The sequence below is a fragment of the Oreochromis niloticus genome, linkage group LG17 (assembly GCF_001858045.2).
Source record: "Oreochromis niloticus isolate F11D_XX linkage group LG17, O_niloticus_UMD_NMBU, whole genome shotgun sequence".
Taxonomy (NCBI): Eukaryota; Metazoa; Chordata; class Actinopteri; order Cichliformes; family Cichlidae; genus Oreochromis; species Oreochromis niloticus.
The window spans coordinates 34,924,163-34,951,015 of record NC_031981.2 but is presented as its reverse complement, the minus strand read 5'-3'; the positions used below and the strand labels follow the sequence as shown (position 1 = coordinate 34,951,015).

Here is a 26,853-nt window from a genome sequence, read left to right as displayed (position 1 = left end):
AAATGTGATTATATAAATATGATAAACTATATAAATATGATAAATATGATAAATGTTGGTTTGTAAAAAATTGTTATGCTACGTTAGGGCTTTTTGGTGGTTGTTTGTGTTAGTTTTCCCCTTTTTATTTGTCTCCTATATCAACATATACTCTTGTGTGTCGCTAGGGGACGTCAGTTATGTTAAGTTAACCTTAGCTTTTTTTTTTCTTGACTGGCCTGATTTTGAGTGGGTCCTGTTTAGTAGCTACTTTTTCCATTTTGGATTTTATAGCCATTTTTACGATTTCTTCATTCAATTAAAATCAAAATAACTAGCGACACCTTTGTCCTTGACTTTCAACTTTTTCTCAGGTCTTCTCTGCATCTCTCATGTCCTGCGTCAGGTCTTATACTCACTGCTGTGGAGAGGTTTTTTGGGGGCCTGTCACTTCTTCCACTTATACTCCAGTTATCCAGTTTTCTTAGAAAAAACAACATACTGCACACTGTGATGTGCAGAACCACCTTGTTAGTGCAAAAATACTTTTTATTCGTATCAAACTATTTAGCTGTGATTCAGCTAAATAAATGGGACCAGAGTATCTGTTTTTGCGACTATACTGAAAAAGCATCCAAGAAATTAGATTTCTGAGAGCAGACTAGCCTTAGTAGACTAGGCTTGGACAATGTGCACAGCAGAAATACCAACCTCAAAACTTCTTCTTGTTGTTTGCTGAGCAATGACAAATCTTGCACATTTGTTTATGTATCCTTTCTCAGAGACATTAGATGTACTGAATAGTATTTGCTTGTCATTTCAAACTGCCTTAAACCCGCGGACTGTCCACGAGCCTTTGCAGTGAGCAAAGAAACACATGTAGCTGTAAGTAATACAAAATCTTCACTTTTTTTAAAAAACAAAGGATGGTAAATTGCCCCACAACTGTCTAGGAAATCCAGCATTAACCGATTTAATATAACAGCTTGATCTTTATCACTTGCTTGGCTTTAGTGATGAATATGTCTGAATATCAAGCAATGGATGTTTGCTGTTCAAATTCTCCTCAGGTGTAGTTAACATCTCCACTTAAAAATTTATGTTCACAGCAAGCAGCTGCCTCTAAGACTGAAAAATGAAGCTAATGTGGAAGGCCAAAAACTGCAGTTCATTTAATGGGCAGTTATGGCTCGTTCCAATTCCCATAGACGTCTGTATTAAAATGGTGAACTTTAGTCATGGAAACAATAAGTTTACACCCTCCTGGAAAAGTTGGTTTTAGCCTCTACAGTCTTTGTAAATCTAAAGGCAAGGGATTTTTTTCTTACCTATGGATACTGTTTTATTTACAGGTGTCCTTACAGAGGCGACTATAGTCCAGAGTTGTATGCTAGACACCATTTTTGCTAACTCAAGTGATTAAAACAGTGTGTGTATAGTGCTGGTGTTTTGTGATCTATTAAGAGAATTACCCACTACATAATAAAACTTCCTGTATAGTTATGGTTGTACTAACAGCTTGTCTGAAAAAATTTGTGCTCCAGTTTTGGTGAGTAAAATTCTGGTTCTGTCTTAATTTTTTACTTAGAACTGATTAGTCGGTGTCTGTGTCTTTGCTAACCTAGCTTGTTAGCATTAGCTAATAACACTCTGGTAACTTATGTTTACAAAAAAAACATGATTGCAAGCAAAATGCTACATTTAAGGTTGGACGTAGGAAAAAGTTAGACTTGTTATGCTTTTAAATCATTAATAAAAATATAGCTTTTCTAATTTTACAATTCATTATAACATTTGGCATTTAATTTAAAGCTAGATTTTTATCACCGCGGTTAAAATGGGATTTGCATATCAGTAAAAGCATATATTTCGACCTTACTGCTTCTCTATTTCTTCTCTTGGAAAGTAATTAATTAAATAAATGATCTAATTAGCTACAGGTTTGTGTGTTGCACATTAAACTTCCTCCCTGTCTAACTGCTTGGCCTCCCTCCTCAGTGACTAATTGTTCTACCTGATGGTAACTGATGCTAAATACAGATAGAGTGCGAGAAGCAGCATCAGGTTGCACACACACATGCATGCACGCACTAACACACACTTTCATGCACCCTCGTATTCTGTCAGTAAAAGTATCTGATGTGGCACACTGACACACACGTGTGTGTACTCAGACACAACTCCGCGTTCATTCTCCAGTTACAGAGGGTACAGATATGTTCAGGGCGTTAAATATTAAAGGCTGTAATTTTAACGGCTAGGTGTTGTAATCGTGGAAACCGGTAAAAGGTCATGTTCGGACTACAGACTGTGGTTATGTGGTTGACCATTTGGCAAAGCAATGTAAAGTATACAGGAACAGGGTCTGAAGTTAATATATGTAATATATAATATATTGGCCTACTGTTCTTTACAACATTGCTTTTGTTCAGTTGTCATTTTGCTATAATATTTCAGTCAGGTTGAGGTCTGAACTTTGAGGTATTTCTTTTCTTTTTCAGCATTTCTGTTGCAGATTTTCTGCTGTGCTTGGGATCATTGTCCTGTTGCTGGCCCAAGGTTTATCAGCCTCACATTTGACTCAAGAATTCTTTGTTATACAAAGAAGTTAACTGTCGACTCAGTGACTGTAAAGTACCCAGCTCTTGTGGCCACAAATCAACCCCAGATCATAACCCCTCCACCACCATGCTTGACAGTTTTTATCAAGTATTTGTGCTTTTAGGCTGTATTTGGGTTTTGCCAAACGTAGCACTGTGCATTATGGCCAACCAATCTCCAATCTGTTCAAATGACATTGCTCCAGAGTTCTTGTGGTTTGTTAAAATACAACTTCTCTCTTTCCAGAGAGAAGAGGCTTTCCTAGTCTTTCTTTGATTGTCATGATCTTTAACATGCTAACTAAGGCCTGAGAAATGTAGCTCTTGATTTTTTTTGCAGTTTCTCTTAAGGGGAATTTCCTGGGATGTCCTCTCCTGGTAAGATTGTGGTATTGTGTTAGCACACACTAGAATGATCCATGCCAGCAAACTGCTATTTAAACCGTGGCCCTATTTAAGCGATTTCTTGATTTGGTTGGTCTGGAAGACTCTTCTGCCAGTATCCCCAAGAAATACATGTGTAAAATGCAGTAATATTACAAATGCTTTGGTAATTATTTTGTGTACCTATCATGAAATTTCATTTCACGTCTAACTTTTCAAAAACATACGCTACAGCAGCAGAAAAGATGAAAAATAAGTGCATGAATGGAGACATCTTCGACAGTTAACATGTACTCTTCACACTCACACTGCGAATTCAGAGAGAAAGCATCAAATCTATATTTATGCCCTTCAAGCCACTTCAAAACACCCACCACAAACAGAGTGAATCACACCCACACATCATAGGCATATACATGCATATACGGTTTAACAGCATTTATATTAACATAGATGTGCATACACAGATATGTGCACATGTGCATGCACAAATCACACACAATTATTTTAGCACCTTTGCAGTCTTTAACCTTTAGTTCTACACAGCACTACACACACTGGTTGAAACACTAATTATTTCTAATTAACCTCAAACCAGGTCCTAACCCTAATATAACCAGGTCATACCCTCACCCTGATGCTCCTAAACTCCCACTGTTCCTCACAAAGATTATACAGGAGCACACACATTCACGCACACAGTACGTAACGGGTACGCAGGAATGTGCACGCACACACGCATACACACAATGGAGTGATTTCCCCCGTCGTCTGATCTGGTTCATGTCTTCCTGGAGAGGAACAAGAGATAATAGAGAAAGAGAGGGAATCGATTCTAGATGCTCCAGTTCACTCCAGTTTCTTCCAGTTCCCTCCCACACCAACCTCACAGCCCTGTCACAGCCGAGGGAGTTATTTTGTAAAAGCTACAGTGCACATTTATCCTGGAAAAAACGCTACTGAAAATCATTCGGTCACCGTTTCAGATGCAGAAATATGCCCTGTTAAAATACTTCCCACTGTGCTGCAACTTGCAGCATTTATGTGAGGAAAAGCCTCTGTGATGTGAGTCTTAAATTACAATGACAAATATGTGATCACCATTATAGTGTGCTCATCGGTATATTTGACTCGCTCTCGGTTTGTTAGAAAGCACGATACTGTATATTAAAAGCACACTGATTTGCAGTGCTTTCCTTGAAGAGGACAAGTGGATTCAAGCTTAAGCAACGGAGTCACTGCATTGTTTCACTGTTGAGATCAAGCACTCAGGCCTATGCTGTTATCCTGGTCGATGCCAAACATGCATTTCCCCACTTGTTGAGAATATGACAAAGGATGACTCATCTAACCATACTGCTTCTTTCACCTCTCTGTGGAGCTGTACCTATCGTTTTTGCACCACTATACTTTCAAAAGTGGATTCGCTGTTGTTTTGGGGGGTTCATGTATCCATCTATAATATCCCTCTATATTTAACATAATATAGAGAATTTTTGCTGACTCAGATCTGGTTCTGTGGTAACTTTCTGACTCTCTCATGAAATTAAATGGTTTTCTGTTTCTTTCCCTACATATTTACTATAAAACTATAATTTGCTGCACTGATTTCTTTATCATAGAAAAAAATACGCACATTTAGCTTTTGTTACCATTTCTGGTGAAACACTGCAGTGTTAAACAGTGTTTGTGAGTCCTGTCATCAGTGCTTCAACTATGAGGACCATTTTTGGACACAAGCCAACAGACCACAGATGGGTTACGTGTTTTTAATCAGAGTTACTAAAAACAAATGTAATCAATGTTTCAAAAAACATAGGAAAGCTTAAGTTTCAATTTTTGCTTCCAGCTGTTTGCAGGAGTCTTTCCTGTGAGTTTATTAAATACCTGCAACTTTGTAGGTCTACCTACAGCAAGAGACTCAGAGTGAGGGTTCCCAGAATTATTATTTATTCAGAATTATGAATTCTGTTTGGCCAACAGAGAAACAGGTGAGCTGCATACACAGTCAATTTTGACTTTTTAAGTCATTTACTTAACAGCCATCCAGTTACATAAAAAAGATGTTTTGCTCTTGCAATTTTGATACAAAATCACAACCAACTGGGCTACAGCTGTTAAATACTACAGATCATGACTGAATGTAAAGTATTTAAATGTACCGTCAATCTGAACATTTAAGTAGGATTATACTGGCACACTCTGAAGGTTTCTTGAAATGTGCAAACATGAATGGAAACCGTATATAAGGTAAAAAAGCAGCCTTCAGGAATACTTCTCAAAGCTTCTTGAAGGTCATTCAAAGCTCTTCTTTGGACGTTGGGTGCATTTTGATCTGTTCTTTGTCAAGATGATTGCATACTGCTTCAATAATCTTGAGGTCCAGGCTTGCGGGAGGAATTCCATGACAGTGTTTCACTGTGTGAATTTCTGTACAAGTATGCTGTTACTGCATTGGGAGTTTGGGATCACTATCATGCTGATAAATGAACCTGTTGCCAGTCAGATACTTTCCCAGTGGTAATGTATGGTGGACCAAACTCTGATGGTACTTTTCTGGGTCCATCAAGATTTTCATCAAGATTGGCTGCAATGCAGCCCCAAACCATGACAGACCCTCCACCATGCTTTACAGATGGCTCTGAACACTCACTGTTATACCTCCCTCCTTGACCTGTTGTCACAGATTTTCAGTTCAGTTCTTGGATATGTCTTTGGTCAACATTGGTTGTTGATCAATGGTCATGACAATTAGCATATTGATGACCAAAAAACTGACCTCACAGCCCATTGTTCATTCAGTGGTGCTAGTTTCAGTCATTGTGCAAATGTACTGTTTATAAGGTTGGGGAAACCTGCAGTCAGCTGAGACTGAAGAAGTCAATTGGATGAGTGACAAAATGTTTCTCACACTGAAAACACTACATCCAGATGAACAGAATCAACATTTTGGCAGTTCTAGTATAATTTAACATACCTCAGACTCTTCTTCCCCTTTTCCTCTGCTTAAGAACGGTTTACTGACGGCCACAATTTCTGATGAGGCTTCAATAAACAGTAAATGGATCAATTGAAGGGTCAGATGCATCTCTCAGGTCCTGTGTCAGGTCTTTGCTGGATTTTGTTGTCCTGTTTCTTAAGGACATGACTTTCATATATTGTCCATCTGCTGTAAATAGTTTGTAGGCCCGTCACTTCTTCTACAAAGAAATTAGGGCTGGCTTAATACTTATGCACAGCACTGTGTATAATATATTTTTGCTGTCCAAAAGAGGAGGATGGAGGAGACGTTGCACATAAAAGCATTGACGAATTATCTCTATCTGCAAGAATGCATAAGAAAAAAACTCTCTATTCAGTGAGTACCATTGTCTTGCTTCGATACAGTTCGTAGGCACATCAAAAACCTTACAAATTACATTACATAGAAAAAAGTCAAAAGGAGGAGGCTCATCTGTCTAATCCATTTAGAACCTCAACACTGTACATCACAAGGCATAAGCGTACTGCCATAAAGACTGAAAGCGATGTGTTCTTCGTGCAGTGCACTTACTCCCACGACTCTGCTGAAATTGTGTTGGGGAAGACAAAGAAGATAAGGTGAGGAGGAAGAGAATACATGGGATAACTATCAGGAAGGAAAAGGGGAGCTGAACACTGAAAAATACAGGGAAAAAAGAGGAGCAGAGGAAAGGATGAGACTGGTTTCTATGATGTCGAGCTTTGGGACGTGTAAATGTAGAGACAAGCTTGTGGTCTTGCGCCATCTTGTGGTAAAAGTAGACTTCCATCGTTGAAGTACACTCACCAGACACTTTATTAGGCAGATCTTGCTCATACTAAGTTGGACCGCCTTCAGAATTGCTTCAATTCTTCATGGCATGGATTCAACAAGGTGCTGGAAATACTTCAGAGATTTTTGTCCATGGGCATGATGGAAGCTATTTGAGTACAGTAAACTTCTTGCCATAATCAAGATACCCGTTTGAGAGTTTTGTGACATGGTGTGTTATCCCACTTGAAGTAGCCATCAATAGATAGGTACACTCAGGCAGGCTTTTAAACAATGCTTAGTCGGTATTAAGGGGCCCAAAGTTTACTAAAAACATATCCCCTACACCACTACTCTACTACCACTAGCAGCCTGAATTGTTGAGACAAAGCAAGAGATCCACGGACTGATGTTGTATATTGCCAAATTCTCACCCTTTCATCTGAATGTCGAGGCACGAATTGAAACTAAGACCAGGCGACATTTCCCTGTCTTCTTTTCTCCAATTTTGGTGAAACGGTACAAACTCTAGACTGTTTCCTGTTCTTAGCTGATATGAGTGGCACCTGGTGGATTCTCCTGCTGCTGTAATCCATCTCCACCAATGTTTGACATGTTGTGCATTCAGAGATGCTCTTTTGCACACTTCTTGGCTGTAGTGAGTGTTACTGTGAAAGGACATGACTTACATTAAACAGCACAAACACGTTTCAGTCCTTTTATTGTCCGGAATCAACGTCTACAGGCATTTACACGCACAAAAAGGCTTGATTACAAAACATTCTTTCTGCTAAAAAAAAAGAAGAAGAAAGTTTTCCATCTTTCCAATAATGTTTTAATGCAAACTTTTAAAAAACACTGATTGTCAAACTACTGCTTTTAACTTTCTTTTAGCTTTTATCTCCAACATGGATACATGGATACCACTCATATGGATAGACAAAACAATCCCACTTCCTGTTTATTTCGGATAAACTGTGGAAAGACAAAAGTACATATTCATACAGTAAGCTGCAACTTATCTCTGTACATGGCTGTTATTTTAAACTTTAAGACACAGGAAACAGCCATAAAACAGACTGAAACATGTTTTTAAATCATTACATAATTAGAAAAAAAAATGCTTCTGTATGATGCTAATACTTCACCGACCAGCACATGTCAAATGTCCCCGACAGGCCAGTGTAGCACTATGATGTCGCAGACATGCAGCTCTTAAATGTCTGTTACAGTAGGTAGATTTTCAGTTGGAAATTCCAGTTTTAAAGACATCGAACAGTTTTTCCTTAATGGGCAGTGCAAATAAAAACCACTTTCACGTATAAATAATAAGCGTCTCATCAAGCACAAAGTTGGATGTGTTATATTATTTGCAATCTCTGAAAAGGAGAATCTAACTATTTCAATAAACTCTTGCATACTAGTCAAATATATATATTAAACATTTAATTACCTGGACACTAAAACGCTACTAAAATACTCTGACCACATTTAAAACATTTTTTAAGGATGAACGTAAACATTGCAAAGATCCAATTTTTTACTGTTTGCTTCTGTTTTAAAAGCTTTCTTTTTAACTACTGCATTTAGTGGTGTCACTAAAGCAGACAGATTCAGTGCTTTTAAGACTTAGGTCACTCCTATTTTGCATCTAAAAATGACACATTTGATGTTTGACATGGTCCATTGTGCAGTGAAGACAGTCACACCTGTATTTGGTTTATCTCTCCCCTTGGTCTGAATCATAATCATAACCTTTAGCACAAAGCTTGCAGGAATGGATCAGCAGATAAAATTTAAGTTGAAGTGACATTTTGTAGACAGTGACATCCCATTATTTAGCCAAATATCTCATTTCAGATGGACTAAGCTCAGTCGCACAGGCCTAGAGACTGATCAGGCCATCTCCCCCGACAACTTCTAGTTGCTAGGCAAAACTGTGTATTTGGCAAGCGCTTGGCAAGTGGTTCCTGGAGGTTGGGGAAGGTTGCCAGGTGACATCCGCGCTGCACCAAAAATCCTCCTTGTGATTGTTTTGGTCACTTTTTGATTGCCACAGTTTCCTGTAGCTTGCATGGAAGACATCAATTTGTTTGCAAGCAGCCTTGACTGAAACTGAAAATGAGACTGAAAAAGTGCACCGCAAACAGGAAACAGGGAAGGTTCACCTTCAAAGTGAAAGTTCTGCCTTACCACTGGAACCAACACATTTCAAAAGCCCAACTTTACTTTGAGGGCAAATGTGTTCCGTTTCCGGTTTGTGCTGCACTTTTAACAGTTTCACTACAGCTGGGTGAGCAGTTTTCAAGTGTTTGCAGACAAGTTAGCATCTTCCATGCAAACTACTGCCGTTTTTGTTGCAGAACCGTATATCTCTTTAAACCACTCTCAAAAACTTGTTGAGAACACGGTTTTCCCTTGTGACCAGTGGCTGTCTAATGGTCACCAACCAGTCTCTAGATGCCACAAAACACCACTTTCAAAAATACATTGTGTGCAAACATTTTAAATCCTTCTAGATTGTCTTCAGATTTTAAGACACTTCAGTCATTGACTTTTTTTTTCATGGAATACGTCTTAATAAGTCCTAAGTGGACCGCTTCTCCACACCCTGCTTGATTCCCAGGACCAGATGAACAAACCAGTTAATCTGAACCATCCAGCCTTTCTCCCTGCAGATCTCTATCTGGTCCAGCAGGTGGCGCTGTGCCTCATCCTCACTGCGGCCAACAGTCAGGGCCTCGCGGATGTACTCGATGTCCTCCTTACTAGTCAGCTGAGGCATCCCTGTTAATGAACCAAAAATAAGTGCCTTTTTTTAAGTCAAAGCATGAGCATGTGTTAGTTTCACTTCACTTCTGTATCAATATCTAAAAAAATTGAAAATCTGTTTAAAAACTACTTGTCACTGGTGAGCCAGTCATACTCAAATTGGGTACAACTTTATGTTACCTGTGAAAATGACATCATTATTATTATTTTTTAATAACTGAATGTTGTGGTATCAGGAGGAGATTGTACCAGTCATGAGCATCATGGAGAAAAGAATGATGAGCAGGTTGGTGTGATGCCGAAGGGCGAGGTAAGCCTTCACGCACACGTCCTGAAACACAGAGGATGTTCATATAGACAAATGTGACTAACTGGTGTTTGCATGAATCTGCATGAATTTAAGAATGGGACGTGTGTGTTCCTGCATCTATATTGTATTGACATGGAAAAAAGCACCTGGAACTTCTGGAAGTGGGGGCTACTTTTCTTCCCCGAAGTTCCCATAACATACAGGAAGTCTGGTGTGAGCACAAAGGGAACCCACTCCTTACTGATTCCCATGAAACTCTTATAATTCCCCAGGATGTGACCAAAGTCGATGTGGAAGAGATTCCCTGCAGAAACACAAAGGAGGTCTGTTAGTGTGGTGCCACTCGAGTTTCATTTTTTCTAAAACTAGCCCATTTTTGCAATTATTTCATCTATATTTTGTCTGACAGTGAAGTGAAAACAGATGTAAGATTACCAGATTCAGTGATCATGATGTTGTCGTTATGGCGATCCCCAATACCCAGGACATATGTAGCCACACAGTAGCCACCACAGGAGTACAAGAACCTCTCCACAGCCTGCTGAAACTACAACACAGACAACAGAGTTTTTAGCTCCGTTTCCATGCAATCATGTACTCGTGTACGACAACATCCGGGCTGTAACCCATCCAACTTTGATTAATGAGCTTCACACTAATACTGCAGCTATTTAAAACATGCACAAGGACATTCAGCTCCTCGTGAAGACCCAAGTTTAATCATCACGACTAATGCAATGGTTAAAGCCCTTACACTGACCTAAGCCTAACTTTAACTTAACCATTTAAACCAAGTCTTAAATCTCAAAGAGGTCTTTGAAAGGGGTGTGGAAAAAATGAAACACCATCACTCTTACAGTCTAAATGTGTCTCAAAGACAGATGGACTATTTCACACTATATTTTCTATATTCTGTGTAAAATTTATTAATTTTCATCTTCAGCTTTCTTGAACAAATGACTTGCGTTGCACAGTCTCCAGTTTGCATGAGCAGTTGTTATGAAAGCTCCAACACAGAATCTGCCCACTGGGAGCATGCAGAGGAACAATCACACAAACACACACACAAACACACACACACACACACACACACACAGTGAGTGCATCTTTGCATCAGTCCTTGTTTCAGAAGTGTAGCTTTCTGACTGCCTACATGTGGTGCATTTTGGACACATCTGTAAATTGTAGCTTTAACAAATAACCTCAGTTACACTCTCGCCCAACAGACGCTGCACTATTAAAAGCCAAGTGAGCACACTCACTCACACACACAACAATACTGTTTTGGAAAGAGAACAGCCATAATTATACGGTGGCAGGTTAAATTGATGGTATGTGTGTGAGTCACTGCTGATAAACAAAAGCACCCAAGAAGCCGAAGGAGCAGAGTCAATGCTAACTGAGCTAGATTAGATTAGCTTAGATTTCGTTGGGAAGACTTGTACTTACGTTATATTGACCCCGTTATTTGAAACTCTGGCCATGTTTAATATGAGAATCCATTATTGTAACAGAGTTAGTGCCAAAAGTGACAAAAAGAGTAACAGGTCCCCTTTAAGAAACTATGACCTTGTAGTTACTGGAAACATAACTCGGTTTAAAAAAACCACGCAGAGGAAAAAGTGCAGACTGTGGGAGTGCAGGTGTCTGTGCTAAAAGTAGTGCACGTGGGTGCCATGGCGACAGGAAAAACTCTGACGGTCGCTTCCTTCCTCTCTCTTTCTCTCTTCAAAGTGTCATTTCCTCTGATCTAATAAAGTCTGCAAAGCTGGTCTTATCAACAAAGTTACTTAATGCATGCATTGCATGCAAGGCTTGTAAATAAAGCTTTGCTGATAAGCAACATGTAGTCAAGTATACTGATGAATTGGAGCAGGGGTATCAAATATGGGGGACAGGGACTAGAATCGGTCGGACAAAGACTCCAATCCAGTCAGCTGGATTGCTTTGGAAAATGAAAGTAGGGCATAAAAATAGTTTTTTTACCTGTAGTTTTACAGCTTTGCATGCTGATCACCCTTCCCCAATGCAATTAGGTAATGGATTAAAAAAAAAACTAGATGACAGATTTTTTTTTTTTAATTTGAGACTTCTACATCATCAGTGTGATTTTTTTAAGCAATAAATTGTACAAAAAAAAAAAAAAAAAAGAAAGAAAAGAAAGAAAAGAAAAAAAAATCCCAGGTGCACGTCACTGAGCGTCAGTTGACTGCTGACTGGCTGACAGTTCACCAGGAACGCGAGCAGCATGAAAAATCATCAAAGATGGAAAATACAGCATCAAAAGCACAGTGACATCAGTGGTTACCCTTCAGCTCTTTGCGTGTTAGGACTTCGCTCTTCACCGCAGCTGATCTACCACAGGACAAACAAGTGCAGCCCACAGACCGGTTGTACTGCATATTTTTGACACTGACCCCATCTGACAACAAACACTCTCTGCAGGTAGATGGGCTGTCCACGACTACCCGCAGACTGCCTTTGTGCTACCCCCGCTCAAGCGTAAAACCAGCATAAGGTGTTAGTGATACAGTACGTACCTTGTCCTCGCTGACACACTTGTCCCGGAGCCACTGGTAGAGGATTTCGTCTTTAAATGCGCCGGTGCTTCCCACAACACTCTGCTGGATGTTGGCGATGGTGGTGGCGTCTTTAACAATCTCAATCATGCCTACAGTGATGCAATAAAGACAGCGATGACACGCTATTTTTTTCTGGATTTGTCAGGCTCACATGATCAACCTTGGTTGTTATAAATGAGGGACACAGGATCTAATATGTTTTCTGTATCTCTGCAGGGAATAACCGACCTATCTTATTTCCAGTGGAGATGCAGCCATACGGTAAAAGACAGAGATCCAGCGATTCGGTCTCCCAGATCGACTCCATGATCAGCAGAATCTGAAAAGAAGGCAGACGGAGTCCTACAGAACTTTTCCTCCCACAACTCTCTCAGTCCTGTCTAAGGCTGAGCTGCTACACACCTGCAGGATGAGCATATCCTGTCTGAGATCATCACCGTCTTTGAAGATTATCCCTATGGGGTCTTTGGAGAGAGTGGTGGAGTCGGCCCGTTTGAACTGCAGCCACAGTGGCTTCTTCTTAGACGCCATCACTTTGCACTGCTCAATCTACATAAAGATAAATTGTTTTCATCAATAAATTCAGTGATTTATAGATAAGATTCCGACGTCTCCGCCCAGAAATAAGCACTCATGAGAGCTGAAAGTTGTTCTAATATCAGTGTTTATTGGAGGGCCGTGTTGGTGTGTTTGCTCCTCACCAGCAGGGCTCCAGCTCTTAGTCCTGGATCATAAGGAACTCTGAAGCTTTCCGGCAGACCAGAGGACTGCAGATTCTCCAGCTTCTGACGCAACTGAAACACCACTGAAAAACACACACTTTGATTTCTTTACATGTCTTTTCAAGTCTTAGTCCAAATTAGAAGGTTTAGAATAGTCAGAGTAATATCGACACATCAAAAAAAGACACATCCGACCATACAGTACATACATGCAACCATGTATTCATATAACAGACATGCTTTACACATGTTTAGATACAAATGCTCGTGTTAACCACAGAAAGTACAACCCAGAATAAACTGGTGAAGAACGCTTAGCAAAGAAAGGTAACCGTAGACGTTTAAAGCAAAGGTTTGGGGCGCAAACCTCAAAAGTGTGATATTCTGTTGATTTAAAACCAGTGTGGAAGAAAAAGTCAGCAGTTTCACTGTATAAGCAGGGCCAAGGCCTTGGAGGCTTTGTATTTAAAACTGAAACCATCCATCCTCTTCCACATATCCACTTTGGGGTTTGCAAGGGCACTGGAGCCTATTCCAGCTGTCATAAGGCAAGAACTGAGCTTACATCCTCGTACCCCCAGTGCATACGTTGCAGGGCTAACACAGAGAGACAATCATTCACGCCTAAACGCAATTTAGTGTCACCAGTTAACCTAACACTCCACACAGAAAGGCCAGCAGGTTTGAACTACGAGCTCTCTTATTGTGAGGCGACAGGGACGTCCACGAAGGAGTACCACTAAATTATGTTAAAAAAATGAGTAAATAATGCACGTTTATGCTACATGATGTAGGCTCATATTAGTGCTTCTGTTTCTGCTCCTCACCTTGTGGCGTAACATCATACTTGTCTGCAGACATGGTCTTGATCTCACGGGTGACTTTCTGCAGAGCCTCTGTCATATCCACCTGCAAGCATCAGGACTTTCTGTCAAAGATGTGTTCAAACCCAACCCCCCAAACGCCTTTCTTCTTCAACACAGCCTGAACCTTTCTAAGCAGCTTTCTCGTCATTTCATTAAGAAGTCTTCAGCAAAGCTCTTCTTTGGATGTCGGCTGCTTTTTGTTCCATTCTCTGTAAAGATTATCCCAAATTTGTACTCCATAAGACATGCTGCCACCAGTGTTGATTTTGCTGACCAACAATTTTTTTTTTTCACAATTTTCATCAATGACCTCTTTTCCTCTGATGAAAAGAAAACGATAACTAAATAAAAGTGAATGCACGAGGACAGAAACTAGGATGAAATGAGTTTATGCTTTCATCAGCGAATAAAAACGAGATGAAAATATTCTGAACGGAAAATTCCAATCAGAACTATTAAGTTGTCTAGAAGGGTGGGACGAGTTTGGAAGTGATCCAATCAGAAGTAATCTCCATGTGCAGTGAGGTTAGACACGCACATTTGATCTGCCCCCAGGATCAGTACAGCTGGTTCACACTGTGTATCATGAAAACGTGAAAAAATGTCAACGCTTGGGAGGAAGAAATGAGCAGACATATGGACACGTCACATCTGATATCAAGAAAAATTTAAAAGCTTTGAAAACCGTGTTAAGTCTACTTTAATTATGACTAAAACTACATTTAAATTTGCTGTCAAAGTTAACAATGGTTGCCACTAATTTTCCCTTCTTTAAGAATGGCGTCTTCACAGCCCGTCCTTCAAACCATGCACATCACATTTTCACAGTATTATACGATTGTGGAAACATCTATAAATAGGGCGTGTCACCTGCTTCCGGAAGTCCTGCAGCATATTTTCACCACAGCCTCTGAGGTAGGCCTCCAGGAGGACAGCGTACCTCTGCTGGTAGTGCTTGGACTGAGCGATCTCACTCCGCAGGAACCAGAAGAGAAAATGACCGATACGCTTACTCTGCAAAAGAAAAACAAAAGGTGTTGTTTAACTTGACATTTTTTAACTGCAGTTATTGTCCTAGTATAACACACACACACACAGAGCTGAGATGACATAAAACAGACAGACACATGTCTGCTTACCCTCAGAGCTCTCTTCAGCAGGAACCTGACTAGAGCGCTGTCATGGTAGGGCTCAAACTTGACTGCCTGCAGGACACACAAACACATAAACAAAGCAGCTAACATTATTTCTGGCAGCACAATGTGTGCTCTACAGCAAGCCTGTGTGACCTCTAGTGTTGTGCAATGCACAAAAGGAAAATGAAACATTCTTCTTACTCCAAAGCACGTGGTGGCTGGCTCTCTAACAACATCATCTGGCAGGTGAAGTTAGCAGGCTGTGTGCACACATTTATACCAGAAGAACTGCCTTTTAACAGAGGCTACAGTGTGTTGGGAAGGAGCATGGACTGGCAGTAAAGCAAGTGCAATGAAAACACAGAAGTCACTGTGCTCCAACATAACTGCAATTTAAATGTTTAGAAAAAGAGGCAACGAGTGGTTTAAAAAGGACTGAATCCTTTTTCCTTAGAATATGGTAAAGCATCATGGAAACAGTGTATTCTTTCACATTCCCCCTACAAAGACTTTGACACATGCATGTTCTGGAGAATTTTGATGGTATAATATCTTCCACATATCACTGAGATGTCATAACAGTGCATGAAGGAAGATGTCTTTCTCCTAAAAGGCTCTTTTGTTGGCTGCGGCTGACGACTGATACAGTATCGCTCATGCAAAGCTGACCGCAGAGTCAACTAAACTCACAGCATGAAACAGTGAATCAGACGGAGCGAGAGTGTAAATGCAAAAGAGGCTTGGTCATCTCGAGCTAATATTTATTCGCCCAGTCAAATGTGAGCGGTTACACATCTGAAATCAATAATAAACATCTGTAACAGCAGCAGAGTGCGTGCTCATCAGCACCGCATCATAAACTCACAACAAGACAAAACTTGGCAGCGGCAATGTAAAGCAGGCAGTGTGTGTTTTTGCTCACCAGACAAACTGCCAGCGTATGATTAAAGTGTAGCATGTCTGCACTAGGCTATGCTAACCAGCGTGACATAGATACCAGAGATCGCCTGAATCTGACAGAGGAAACGAATGTCCAGCTTTAAAGTGCAAGCAGTCTCACGTTATCAACACATCGACACAGAAACTGTAAAAGATCAACTTTAGCATTCAGCAACGTTCTAAAAAAATCCATTAGATTAATAGTTTTGTTTGCAAATGTGGCTTTGGCTGCCAAAAGAATACAGCAGGATACAAAATGTACCATCTGCTTCCTGGTTGTAGATGGAGGAAAGAAAAATACTGTGCAAGTACAGGTATGCAAATGTTAGCGGCAGATAACAGCTGATTTTAATGCCAGCCCACGTCAGTCGATGACTCAGCTGATACTTTTATAGCCTTCTTCGATTACGATTGGGGACTCTCACATAGGGTGCCACTTTATTAGGTACACCTCACTAGTGTTATACTGGACCTATTTTTGGTTTTAGAAGTGCCCTAATGCTTAATGGCACAGATTCCTCTGTGCTGAGACCTTACTCCCTCCCTCCATCTTTAGCTCCGAATGCATGTGGACAGAAAGGTAGGAAGGTCCTAGAAAAGAGCTGATGGCTAGGTTTTATGACTTAAGTGGTTCTTACTCAGATTAACCAAATATTACTTATATTAAAAGAAAAGAAAAAAAAGAAAGGGTGTACCTGTACGAGCTGGAGAAGATATCGGAGCACATCATCATCCTCCAGCGTCTCCAGCTTCCTGACAGCCATTGAGCGAACCTGTGCATCTGAGTAGTGGCAGTCAAGCAGCTGCATGGCCAGGCCAACATCTAGACCGCTGCAAAGGAATATTATAGTGAAAGGTGATACGGCATCGATCCACAGTACAGTGGCAGTTTGAAACGCTCTTGTACCTGGTGTCCCATGCGCTGCTGCGCTCCAGCAGTCGATGCGTCGCCAAAACATCTTCCTGTTTCCCCCATCTGACCGAGCCCAGCAGCTTTGGGTAGGCTCTAAGGGCAAGAGATTAAAAATTATATTTTCAGCACTTTGGGGCAAAAAATTACTTTATTGTCCATTTAATTTGAAAGGACAACTAAATAAATAAATAAATAAACAAATCAGTACCTGGGGACACGCATACATTCGTGTCTAAAGTGCCACAGCAGCTCTTTGTCCTCAGGGCTGAGGGGATGTAGGGGATCTGTACCTACAATGGCCTCAAACTGCTTTTTCAAGTGGTTTGGCATCTCTCTCTGACCCCGCTCCCCTCCCTCCGCATCTTCACCCCCAACAGCCCAGTCCCGGCCCACATCCCGGCTCTTGGGTAGCACCACAGGGTAGCAGTATTTGTCCAGCAAAATGGCGATGGCCATGGAAGAGGCCTTGTCCGGGTTGGTGGCTGAGGTGAGCTTGTCTGCGTTGATGCTACTGCTGCTTTCCTCGCTCTTTTCTGGCATTTTCCACATGTGGAGGATAAACTCGCCCTGGCGGAGCAAGGAGCGGTGATCAATCAGGAGCAGGTTCACGTAGTACAGGAGACGACTCTTGGTCTTTCCTGAAAGCCGGGTGAACACACAGAATAAAGGATTGCTCTGCAGATGTTCAACATATCAAGTAACAGAAAGGGAAAGGACTTTACCATCAAGACTGCTGCTTCCTGCTGTACTCTCTTGATAGGAACTTCCTTTGGAATTTGGGATCTGGGGTTGCTTCCCACAGATCACCTGGGTGGGAAACGTAGAACCATTATGTAACAAAAGTATAAAAGTTATAACTTAATAAATATTTATTCTACCAGCAAGCAGTGAATGATTACACCACCAGAAAGAAATTTCTGAGATTACCTGGAGGTTAAGGCGTGCCCCCTTAGGCAGATCCTTGATCTTAATGTTAAACTCCAGCCAGCAGTTCCACAGCACTTCTTCACTGAAAGTTTTAGAGGTGGTTCTCTCCTTAAAAATGTAAAAAATAAAATAAAACACTGCTTTTATCGCCTTCCAGCCTTTTTCAAACCCATCTATTTCATGTATTTTCATGTTGCTTATACATTTGTGGGCAGAAATCATCACAGACATGAATGCGAGGGTAATTTGGAGCTTTCAATTATTTCTTTGAACTGTTCTTTTTCTAAGGTGGCATACATCTTTAGTTCAAAAACAAGAGGTGAGTGCACAAGTTTGAAATTCCTTTGGATTTTCTGTAATCCACCCTTTAAATATACATAAAGGGTCTAAAATATACATGCTCCTGCCACTAATATTTGGCTAAATGTCCCTTAGCAAGTTGCACCTGAACCAGGTGCTTTTGGTAGCCAACAATAATTCTCGCTGGATATTTGCCTATTATTCTTGGCAGAATTGGTAGAGTTCATTTTAAATTGGTTGGTTTCCTGGCACAGACCCAGTTTTTAAGCATAGTCGATGAATTTTGAAGAGGCTGAGGTCAGGGCTTTGTCAAAGCTGTTCAGGAAGCATAATGGGCCATTTCTAAACAACTGCAGATTCCAGGATCAGCAGTTTAAACAGTTGTTAATGTAAGTACATTTAGTTGGATGTCTTACTGTTTTACCAGAAGAAGACCCAAACAGTCACCCTCAGAGGGTACAAAACTGGTTTGGATGTTCAGGAACAACCCAGAAACAACCAAGGCTCAAGCTTGCTATGAACTGGAAAAGTGCTGGAACACCAGCGTCACTGTCCACACCTAAGTGAGTTTTCCACTTCCACGGACTGAAAGGCCTGTATAGTTATATTTAACTCATTCACTCAGTGAAGCAATGGGCAGCCACCAGTCCAGCACCCGGGGAGCTCAGTGGTACCTCAGTGCAGCTGTTCTAATTTCAAATGCAACACAGAACTGTTTTCTGCTAGCTAAATATGCAGTTGCTGTATTTTTTTTTTCTCTGGGTGAGAAAAAAAAAACATTAAAGTGTGACAGATGAAAGACAGGACAGAGGAAGTGACTATTTTCAAACGTTAGCAATGCTCATGCTACCAGTAGTGACAGTGCACTGACGCACCCAATCTTAGGTACACCCTACCTGGCTAGTCTCATTTTAACCTCTGTTAATATGCTAATTATCAGAAGAAGCATACACATAAACTATTACCATTTCAGGATCATAAAGGTTCATGAACCTAAAAAAATAAAATAAAGTCCAGTTGCTTTCAATTCAATTTTTTTTTTTTTATATGGTGCCAAATCACAACAGTCACCTGAAGGTGCTTAATATTGTAAGTTAGAGACCCTATGAGGACACACTTGGCGACATCTGGAAGGAAAAACTCCCTTTTAACAGGAAGGAAACTTGAGCAGAAGCGGCGGCTATCTCCCGCTGCCAGTTCGGGTAAGACACAACCTGGATGCCTGAGAATCTGCATAGACCAAAACTGGATCACAGTCAGTTAGGGAAGTTAACCTCATAATAGTATTTGTCAGATAAATGTACTAAAAATGCTTCCAAAGCCACAGCAAAATGATCAAAAGGTTAAGTTAAGTGACTTGGTTTAGCTTTGATGAAGACCAGTAGGAAGCCAGTGGTCTAAGTTTAAGTTTAATGCTATTTAAAGATAAAATAAAGGGTAAACAAAGTGTAATATATTCTATAGAGACTGCAGAGGGATAGACTTGGTTTTAAGGCTGGGCTTAAATTGTCATTTGAAAAAGTGCAGTTTTTGTCTCAATTACCTGAGCTAAAAGCTGCTGCCCGTGAAAGATGCTGGCCTCAATGTAGACAATAAACTCCGGGACTTTGGGGAGGGATGGGATGTCAATACCCAGCACCTTCACTCTGAACTTTCTGTTACAGTCCCACATGGAGATGGTGAACACCCGTTCATGGTCCTTCTCATCAATGGTCAGCTGCTCATGGGTGCCTGAGAGGGAAAAATCAAAAGATTAGGTTACAAGGTTGACCATGTGGAAAGGAAATGACTGAACAGCTTAGTTTAACTGCTTACCTGCAACTCCAGTACAGTCATCAACTTGGGCCCAATCTTCCTTCTGGACAAGATCCAGATCGGGATCAGGAGGCATCTCCAGAACCAGGTGGATTTCCTCGCCATTCTTCAGGCACTGACGGATCCAGTTAAAGTTCTCCAGAGGCTTTTCTCCGTACAGGTACTCCTCCCTGTGGGACAGCGGCATGCTTACTCTCTAATGTAATGAATAAAATAGTAATGCAACTCGGCTCTCAGTTTAAGCCGGCGGCGGCTTTCAAGCCCAACTCGACGGCATGGTTACCTGCCACACACCCGTAGCACAAAGTCAGTCTCACACACGTTGTCGGGGATGCCCAGCAAAGCTCTTTTATTTGAAGTCTTGGCAAAAAAGCTCACCAACACCTAAACAAGATGGCAAACTTTCAGGAAACTGTACAGGAAATAGGCAGAGGAAACAGTAAAGATATAAGTGGAATTCATCACTGCACGTCTACCAGTGTTGGTGTGTCATCGATGGAGACTTTGATGGTCTGGCTGGCTGTCCCTATGTGGATTACCACCAGGATGTGGCCATTATTGATCTGAGAGGAGGAGCAGAACGCAAAAAACAACTTGAAAGTCTAAATAAACACACACTAAGACATTTACTCTTACATCTTGATGCATTCTCAATCATCCAGGTAAGTAAATATCCAAAAGTTGATTCTGTTCATCTGTACGTAGTGTTTTCAGTGGGAGAAACATTTTGTCGCTCATCCAAGTGACTTCTTCAGTCTCAGCTGACTGCAGGTTTCCCCAACCTTATAAGCAGTACATTTGCATAATGACTGAAACCAGCCCACTGAAGGAACAATGGGCAGGGAGGTCAGTTCCTTCATCATGATTATGCAAATTCTCATGACCATTGATCAACAACCACTGATCAAAGACGACTGATCAATGGCCATGAGTCAGTATAACCAAACAGCATGTAAGATGGCAGATAACAGGAACCACCTGAGATTCAGCCTCAGATGCCTACAAAACAGGATTACTCCTAAAAGTCTGCAAATGAGCTCTTTAGTTAAAGGCTTCCGGGCAACAAAAATCCTCCAGAAGGCACAGCACCAGCTGCTTAATGAACGGGTGAGGCAAACAAATGTTACAATTGACATGCTAAAATCTCAACAGGAGCAGATCCGACAGAGACTTACGATGCTTCTAGATGAGAATACTCTTAAAAAGGTGTTGACTTCATTGAGAAGGCTCGTCTAGCACAGCATAAAAATTCTAAGTCCAGACAGCAAAGGAAGTTTGACCTACTTGCTGTACATCGGAAACCACAGCAAAATACGGAGAGTGTCCTCAACGGCCAGAAGGGAGAAGGATGCGACACCAAGGATGTGGACAAGTGGGTGAAGAATTTGTCTGACAGACAGCTCACCCAAACAGAGGAAAACATCCTTGATAAAGGGTTGAATTTTGCTGTCACACCGAGGCAAATCCCGCTAGTGGAACTGATCACAGCAACAGAAATAGCAATTCGAAACAACAATATTGCAGAAGTGGAAGCAGAGCAACTACGGACAAAGGTTTTGGCCTGTCTCAGCAATGCAAAGCTCCCAGCATCCAACATCACCATGGAGGACAGGAAGGCACTCACATCACTTGGTAATGACAACAACATTATCATCCTTCTGGCAGACAAGGGTAGCGGCACAGTTTTGCTAAACCAGAAAGACTATGAGAAAATTTTGTCACTGCTCAGTGACGAAAATACTTATGAGCCCCTGAAACGAGACCCAGGCAGTGGTTACAGGAAGAGGGTGATAGACTGTCTAAGCAGTTAGAACAAGACAATACTATTGACCAGACCTCATACCACAGGCTATACCCAGGGGAATCTACACCAAGTCTGTATGGTTTACCGAAGATACATAAACAGGGTGCACCTTTAAGACCGATTGTCTGTATGATCAACTTGGTCACCATGGTCTCGTACGATGTTACATCTCTCTTCACTTGCATCCCAGTCACGGAAGCGTTGGAGGTAGTTCATAAGAGATTACAGGATAACCCCAACCTCAGCAACAGGACCACTCTCAGCATCGACCAAGTGTGTTTGCTTTTGGAACTGTGTCTTCATTCCACCTACTTCACATACAAGGGTCAGTTCTACAGGCAGAAACATGGGTGTGCCATGGGCTCCCCAGTTTCACCCATCATGGCCAATTTGTACATGAAAGAAGTGGAAAAGAGGGCTTTGTTATCCTACCCTGGAACACCACCAAGTCATTGGTTCAGGTATGTGGATGACACCTAAGTGAAAATCAAATCTCAGGACGTACCACAATTCACGGATCACATTAAGTCGGTGGACTGACACATCAAATTCACCAGGGAGGATATGAAAAGTGGCAGGTTAGCCTTCTTAGACTGTGAGATTTCCATCAGTAATGGGGGAAATCTAAAAGCTGATGTGTACCGGAAACCTACGCATATGGATCAGTATTTAAGGTTTGACTCTCATCATCCACTGGAGCATGAGAGTCAGGACGCTACAACATAGAGCCAAAACCATCCCCACAGACACAGCAGCCAGGGAAGCAGAAGAACATCACATCAAGAAGGCCCTGAGTAAATGTGGTTATCCCAGCTGGACATTTGTCAAAGCTGGGAAGGCGCCTAAAGAAAGCTCCAGCTGATCCAGGAGAGAAGGACAACCGCTGACTAAGCGAAAACCTGTAGTGATCCCGTACGTGTCAGGAGTATCAGAACAGTTGAGACGCATTTTTTTCTAAACACCGTGTCTCTGTAGCTTTCAAACCCCAAAACACGCTGCGCCAAAAATTGGTCCACCCCAAGGATCGGGTGGACTCACTGAGTCACCCTGACACAAACAGTTAAGTGCCAGGAGGATTGCCAGGATTTATACATCGGGGAAACCAAAAAACCTCTGGCAAAGCGAATGGCACAACACAGAAGAGCTACCTTGTCACGCCAGGATTCTGCAGTCTATTTACACCTACAGGCCAGTGGACACTCTTTCAATGATAAGGATGTACACATCCTGGACAGGGAGGAATGCTGGTTTGAGCGCAGAGTCAACGGAAAGACCATCTCTGAATCGAGGAGGGGGCCTAAGGGTACATCTCTCGCCATCTTACAATGCTATGATTGCAGCCATTCCCCAGCTCTCTGTGAATGGTACTCATGGCCATTGATCAGTCGTCTTTGATCAGTGGTTGTTGATCAGTGGTCATGAGAATTTGCATAATCATGATGAAGGAACTGACCTCACAGCCCATTGTTCCTTCAGTGGTGCTAGTTTTAGTCAATATGCAAATGTACTGTTTATAAGATTGGGGAAACCTGCAGTCAGCTGAGACTGAAGAAGTCACTTGGATGAGTGATGAAACGTTTCTCCCACTGAAAACGCTATATCCAGATGAACAGAATCAACTTTTGGAGGGTCAGTCATTTACTGGAACATAATTTCTAATTAAGACTAAACTAAGAAATTCATCAGACAGTTGAAAGTTCAAGTTCAGCCTGTTGATCTGCAGTTTTCCTGATGCACTATTTTCCTGATCACATTCAGAAACGAACATCGCTGCTCTCATTCTCTGCCCTGTTCTCCAAGCAAATCACTCCACAGTCAGTGTTTTTGAATGAACTTTGAAGAGCCTGGGGTCTCACACTGGTAGTAATACGCTCCAGGATCCACTCATCTGTCATTACAATCACACAACTAGGAGGCAACTAGGTGCATGCAAGGCTAGAGGAGGTGGTTTCTGTAGCAACAAACATCCCTGTCTATCCTGCAAGCTCAGGATGGTGAAGTAAGCGGCTCTTTAGTGAGCTAACTAATCCAAGTCACATTTTTATGTGTGACTACAGCTTTTTCAGTCATCAGCACAAGCACAGACTTTACAACTCAAGAAGAAGAGAGAACAGACAGATGAAGCGCAGAGCTAATACTTTTTTTAGGATTCAAAATGAATTAATGTGACTGAAGCAGAAGCTGTAGCTTCTTGTTAGTCCATTTTTTTGAAAAACTGAACAAAGGATTAAAAGCACATAACCTAGCCTGTCTGTTTGAAGGTCAATACATAAATCATGGGTGTCAAACATAAGGTCTGGGGGCCCAAATTGATCCAGCAAAAACTCCAATCGGGCTCACTGGACAGCTATGAAAAATGTGAATGAGGACCTAAATTTTGGACTTTTAAATGCAGGTTCAAAACTTTTTTGTTTGTTTGTTTGGTTTTTTACAGTGTGTCAACAGTATTTTTTTGTAATTATATTTTTTGTTTATTAATAAAACTTTTCTACTTTATAACTATAGGAAAACGTCTACATTGTTTTGCAGAGACTTTCACTGAAGTCTGCAGGGCTTGGAGTTCTGGGTCAAACCTTACATATGCATATAAGTCATGTTGAACTGAAGCAGTTAAAGCTAACAGTGCTAACTGTGTTGTACTATTATAAACACACACACACCTTGGAGAGCAGGTGCTCAGGCAGAGGCTTGCAGGTCACCCAGGGGTCCATGGAGTAGAGCTTTGGGTCACGTTCCGACAGCTCTATGCGTCGTGGGGTCAGCAGCTTCCTGCGTGTGAACTCCAGCTCGTCATCATGGACGTTGCTGACGTCAGTTACGTCGTAGCCAATCAGGTAATTCAGGTAGCGCTGGTACTCCACAGACTCCTGTGAGGGCTGTGGGCGGGGCACCAGCTGAATCCGCCCCACATCCTTCTTCAGAGCTTTTGAAACAAATGAACAAATAAAAAACAAACACATGATTTTTACATCACCACTACCATCACCAGCTCAGAGTCTGATCGTGGGTAGAAGTGGGTCGTGGTACCTCTCCAGTAGCGAATGCAGTCTAGCGTCTGGAAGACCTGGTGCTTGTCGTAGATCTCGCAAACGTTGCCCTTCTTCTGGTACAGCAGGATGCAATGGTCAGGAGAGAAGCGCTGGTAGAAGTCAGGGCACAGGTTCGAAGTCACTGCCTTCATCCACACCTGGGCTTTCACCTGTGAACGAGGCGCAGTGAGGATTTTAACATTTACAACAGACAGTACACGGGTCTGAGAAGAAAAGGAGTGAACGAGCCGGACCTGTTCGACGGTCCAGTTCCCGGCCACGTCCAGCTGCAGAGTGTCGGAGCCACTTCCACCCCGCGCAGCTGTGGGCAGCACAAACTCGACAGTGATCTGATCCATGGAGTTGGAGCAGGACGAGGTTATGGCTTTCTTTCTCCTCCTCCTTCGGCTCTCTTCTCGTGGCACTTGAGACTCTTCGTCGCTCACCTGGATCTGCTGCCTGTCCATCGCCTAGCTTGAGGAGGATGAGCATATGGAAATAGGAAGAAAAAAATCCAACGCGCTGGTGTCATTAATTTGTAATGAGCCCTTCCCTTCAATAAACTCTGAAATTGGAAACATGCTGTGTTTCCTACTGATGCTGGAAGCTGAGACGGGCCACATTTGGCTGGTGAAAATATAAAATACCAAAGCATCTTCAAAGACAGACGACTCAGAGCCATCCCGGCATCCCAGCAACGCCTCCTCATGTCAGCAAAATGTCGTGTCAGCAAATTTACCCAGAGTAACAAAGACTACAACTTCAGACTTCTAACTTTTTTTCCATTTATTCACATCATAAATTCAGTTTACTTCTCTTTTTTTAAGATTCAGTTTTAGATTGGCATACTTCCTAAAAGTTGGTATCAGAGTTCCCAAGAAAAATTCAGTCAGTCAGTGCAGAGGCAGAAGCAGTAATCAACCCACAGACTTTCAATGTTTTACTGACACACACCCCCTCTCACACAAAGCTCACAGCTCTCTATAATTAGACCTATACAAGAATATTAAACTTTGCAATCTAAATTTTACCTCTACCCACACTTCAGAATCAGACACTGAAAATAAACACACTGAGGGCGACTGCATGTACTGACACCGCTTTTGGGAAAGTAAAGATTTACCAAGACGGCATCACTCATATACCTCATTAACAACTAAATACTTTTTCATCTTTTTACCCCTTTTCTTTCAAATCATCTTCACTGGCTGACGTGTTCAGGATTAAATGGCTGGAGTTTCCCTTCTGCTTCTGTCACATCAGCAGAGGAAGCTTTGAAAAGCAGGAAGCAAAACTCAAAACAACATGGATGTGATTAGAAGTGGCTTTAGTGACAGTCTGCTGTTTTGACGACTGTGTCATAAACATTTAAAAACACTTTAAAAGTGACCGTGGGGCATTTACTGGTGGGGATAGTTCAGCCTGTATTTAACATGACCACAGCCGAGCAGGGTTGGCCTGTGGTGTAACGGTACAGCTGCCGCAATAATCGAAAGGAGAGGCGGTAATTCTGTAAAATAAAATTTAACCAAGGCGGACTCACCAATGAACGAAGATGGCAACGAAGTCCGGAGCTTTGGACAAAAGTTTCGGCATTTATGCGGAAGGAGGAGACCACGGAGCAGGGTAAAGGATACTTTCAAGCTAGTGTGCACAGTTTGGGGTTAAGGAAACGCGGCGCTTCTACTCAGAAACTTTGTCAAACTCACCGGCCAACTTTTGCCCAGTCAGAGCCACACCGACACTTCCGGCTTCTCTCCAAAATAAAATACCATTAGGCTACACCATGATCTCATAGACCAGTGTAGGTATAATATATGCAGTCAATGACATAGACCGGCCAAGCTGAACACGCTTTCTGCAAAATACGTAAAAACAAAAAAAAAAGGTAAAGCATTTAAATATTATGGGGAAATTTAAAAAATCTTTTTTAAGAGGGCAAACTAAAGTGAGGAGTGTTTAGAGGGAGCATTTAAGAGCTATAAAAGCAATATTATTATGTA

The 26,853-nt window shown here is 41.6% G+C and overlaps 1 protein-coding gene across 1 annotated transcript; it reads right to left on the bottom strand.

Annotated features, from left to right (window-relative positions):
• Nucleotides 1-7,439: 7,439 nt before the first annotated feature.
• On the bottom strand, nucleotides 7,440-26,584 carry pik3cg (phosphatidylinositol-4,5-bisphosphate 3-kinase, catalytic subunit gamma). Its single transcript, XM_003455721.5, has 24 exons — nucleotides 26,394-26,584; nucleotides 25,105-25,324; nucleotides 24,849-25,020; nucleotides 24,482-24,744; nucleotides 20,494-20,580; nucleotides 20,301-20,401; nucleotides 20,018-20,187; nucleotides 19,746-19,933; nucleotides 17,903-18,010; nucleotides 17,698-17,782; nucleotides 17,184-17,613; nucleotides 16,970-17,068; nucleotides 16,758-16,893; nucleotides 15,127-15,192; nucleotides 14,858-15,001; nucleotides 13,949-14,030; nucleotides 13,101-13,204; nucleotides 12,802-12,948; nucleotides 12,628-12,718; nucleotides 12,358-12,488; nucleotides 10,253-10,364; nucleotides 9,964-10,121; nucleotides 9,757-9,838; nucleotides 7,440-9,522 (listed from the first exon to the last, which is right to left on the bottom strand). The coding sequence occupies exons 2-24, from the start codon at nucleotides 25,315-25,317 to the stop codon at nucleotides 9,323-9,325; spliced, it is 3,369 nt and encodes a 1,122-aa protein (XP_003455769.1). The 5' UTR covers nucleotides 25,318-25,324; nucleotides 26,394-26,584; the 3' UTR covers nucleotides 7,440-9,322.
• Nucleotides 26,585-26,853: the final 269 nt, after the last annotated feature.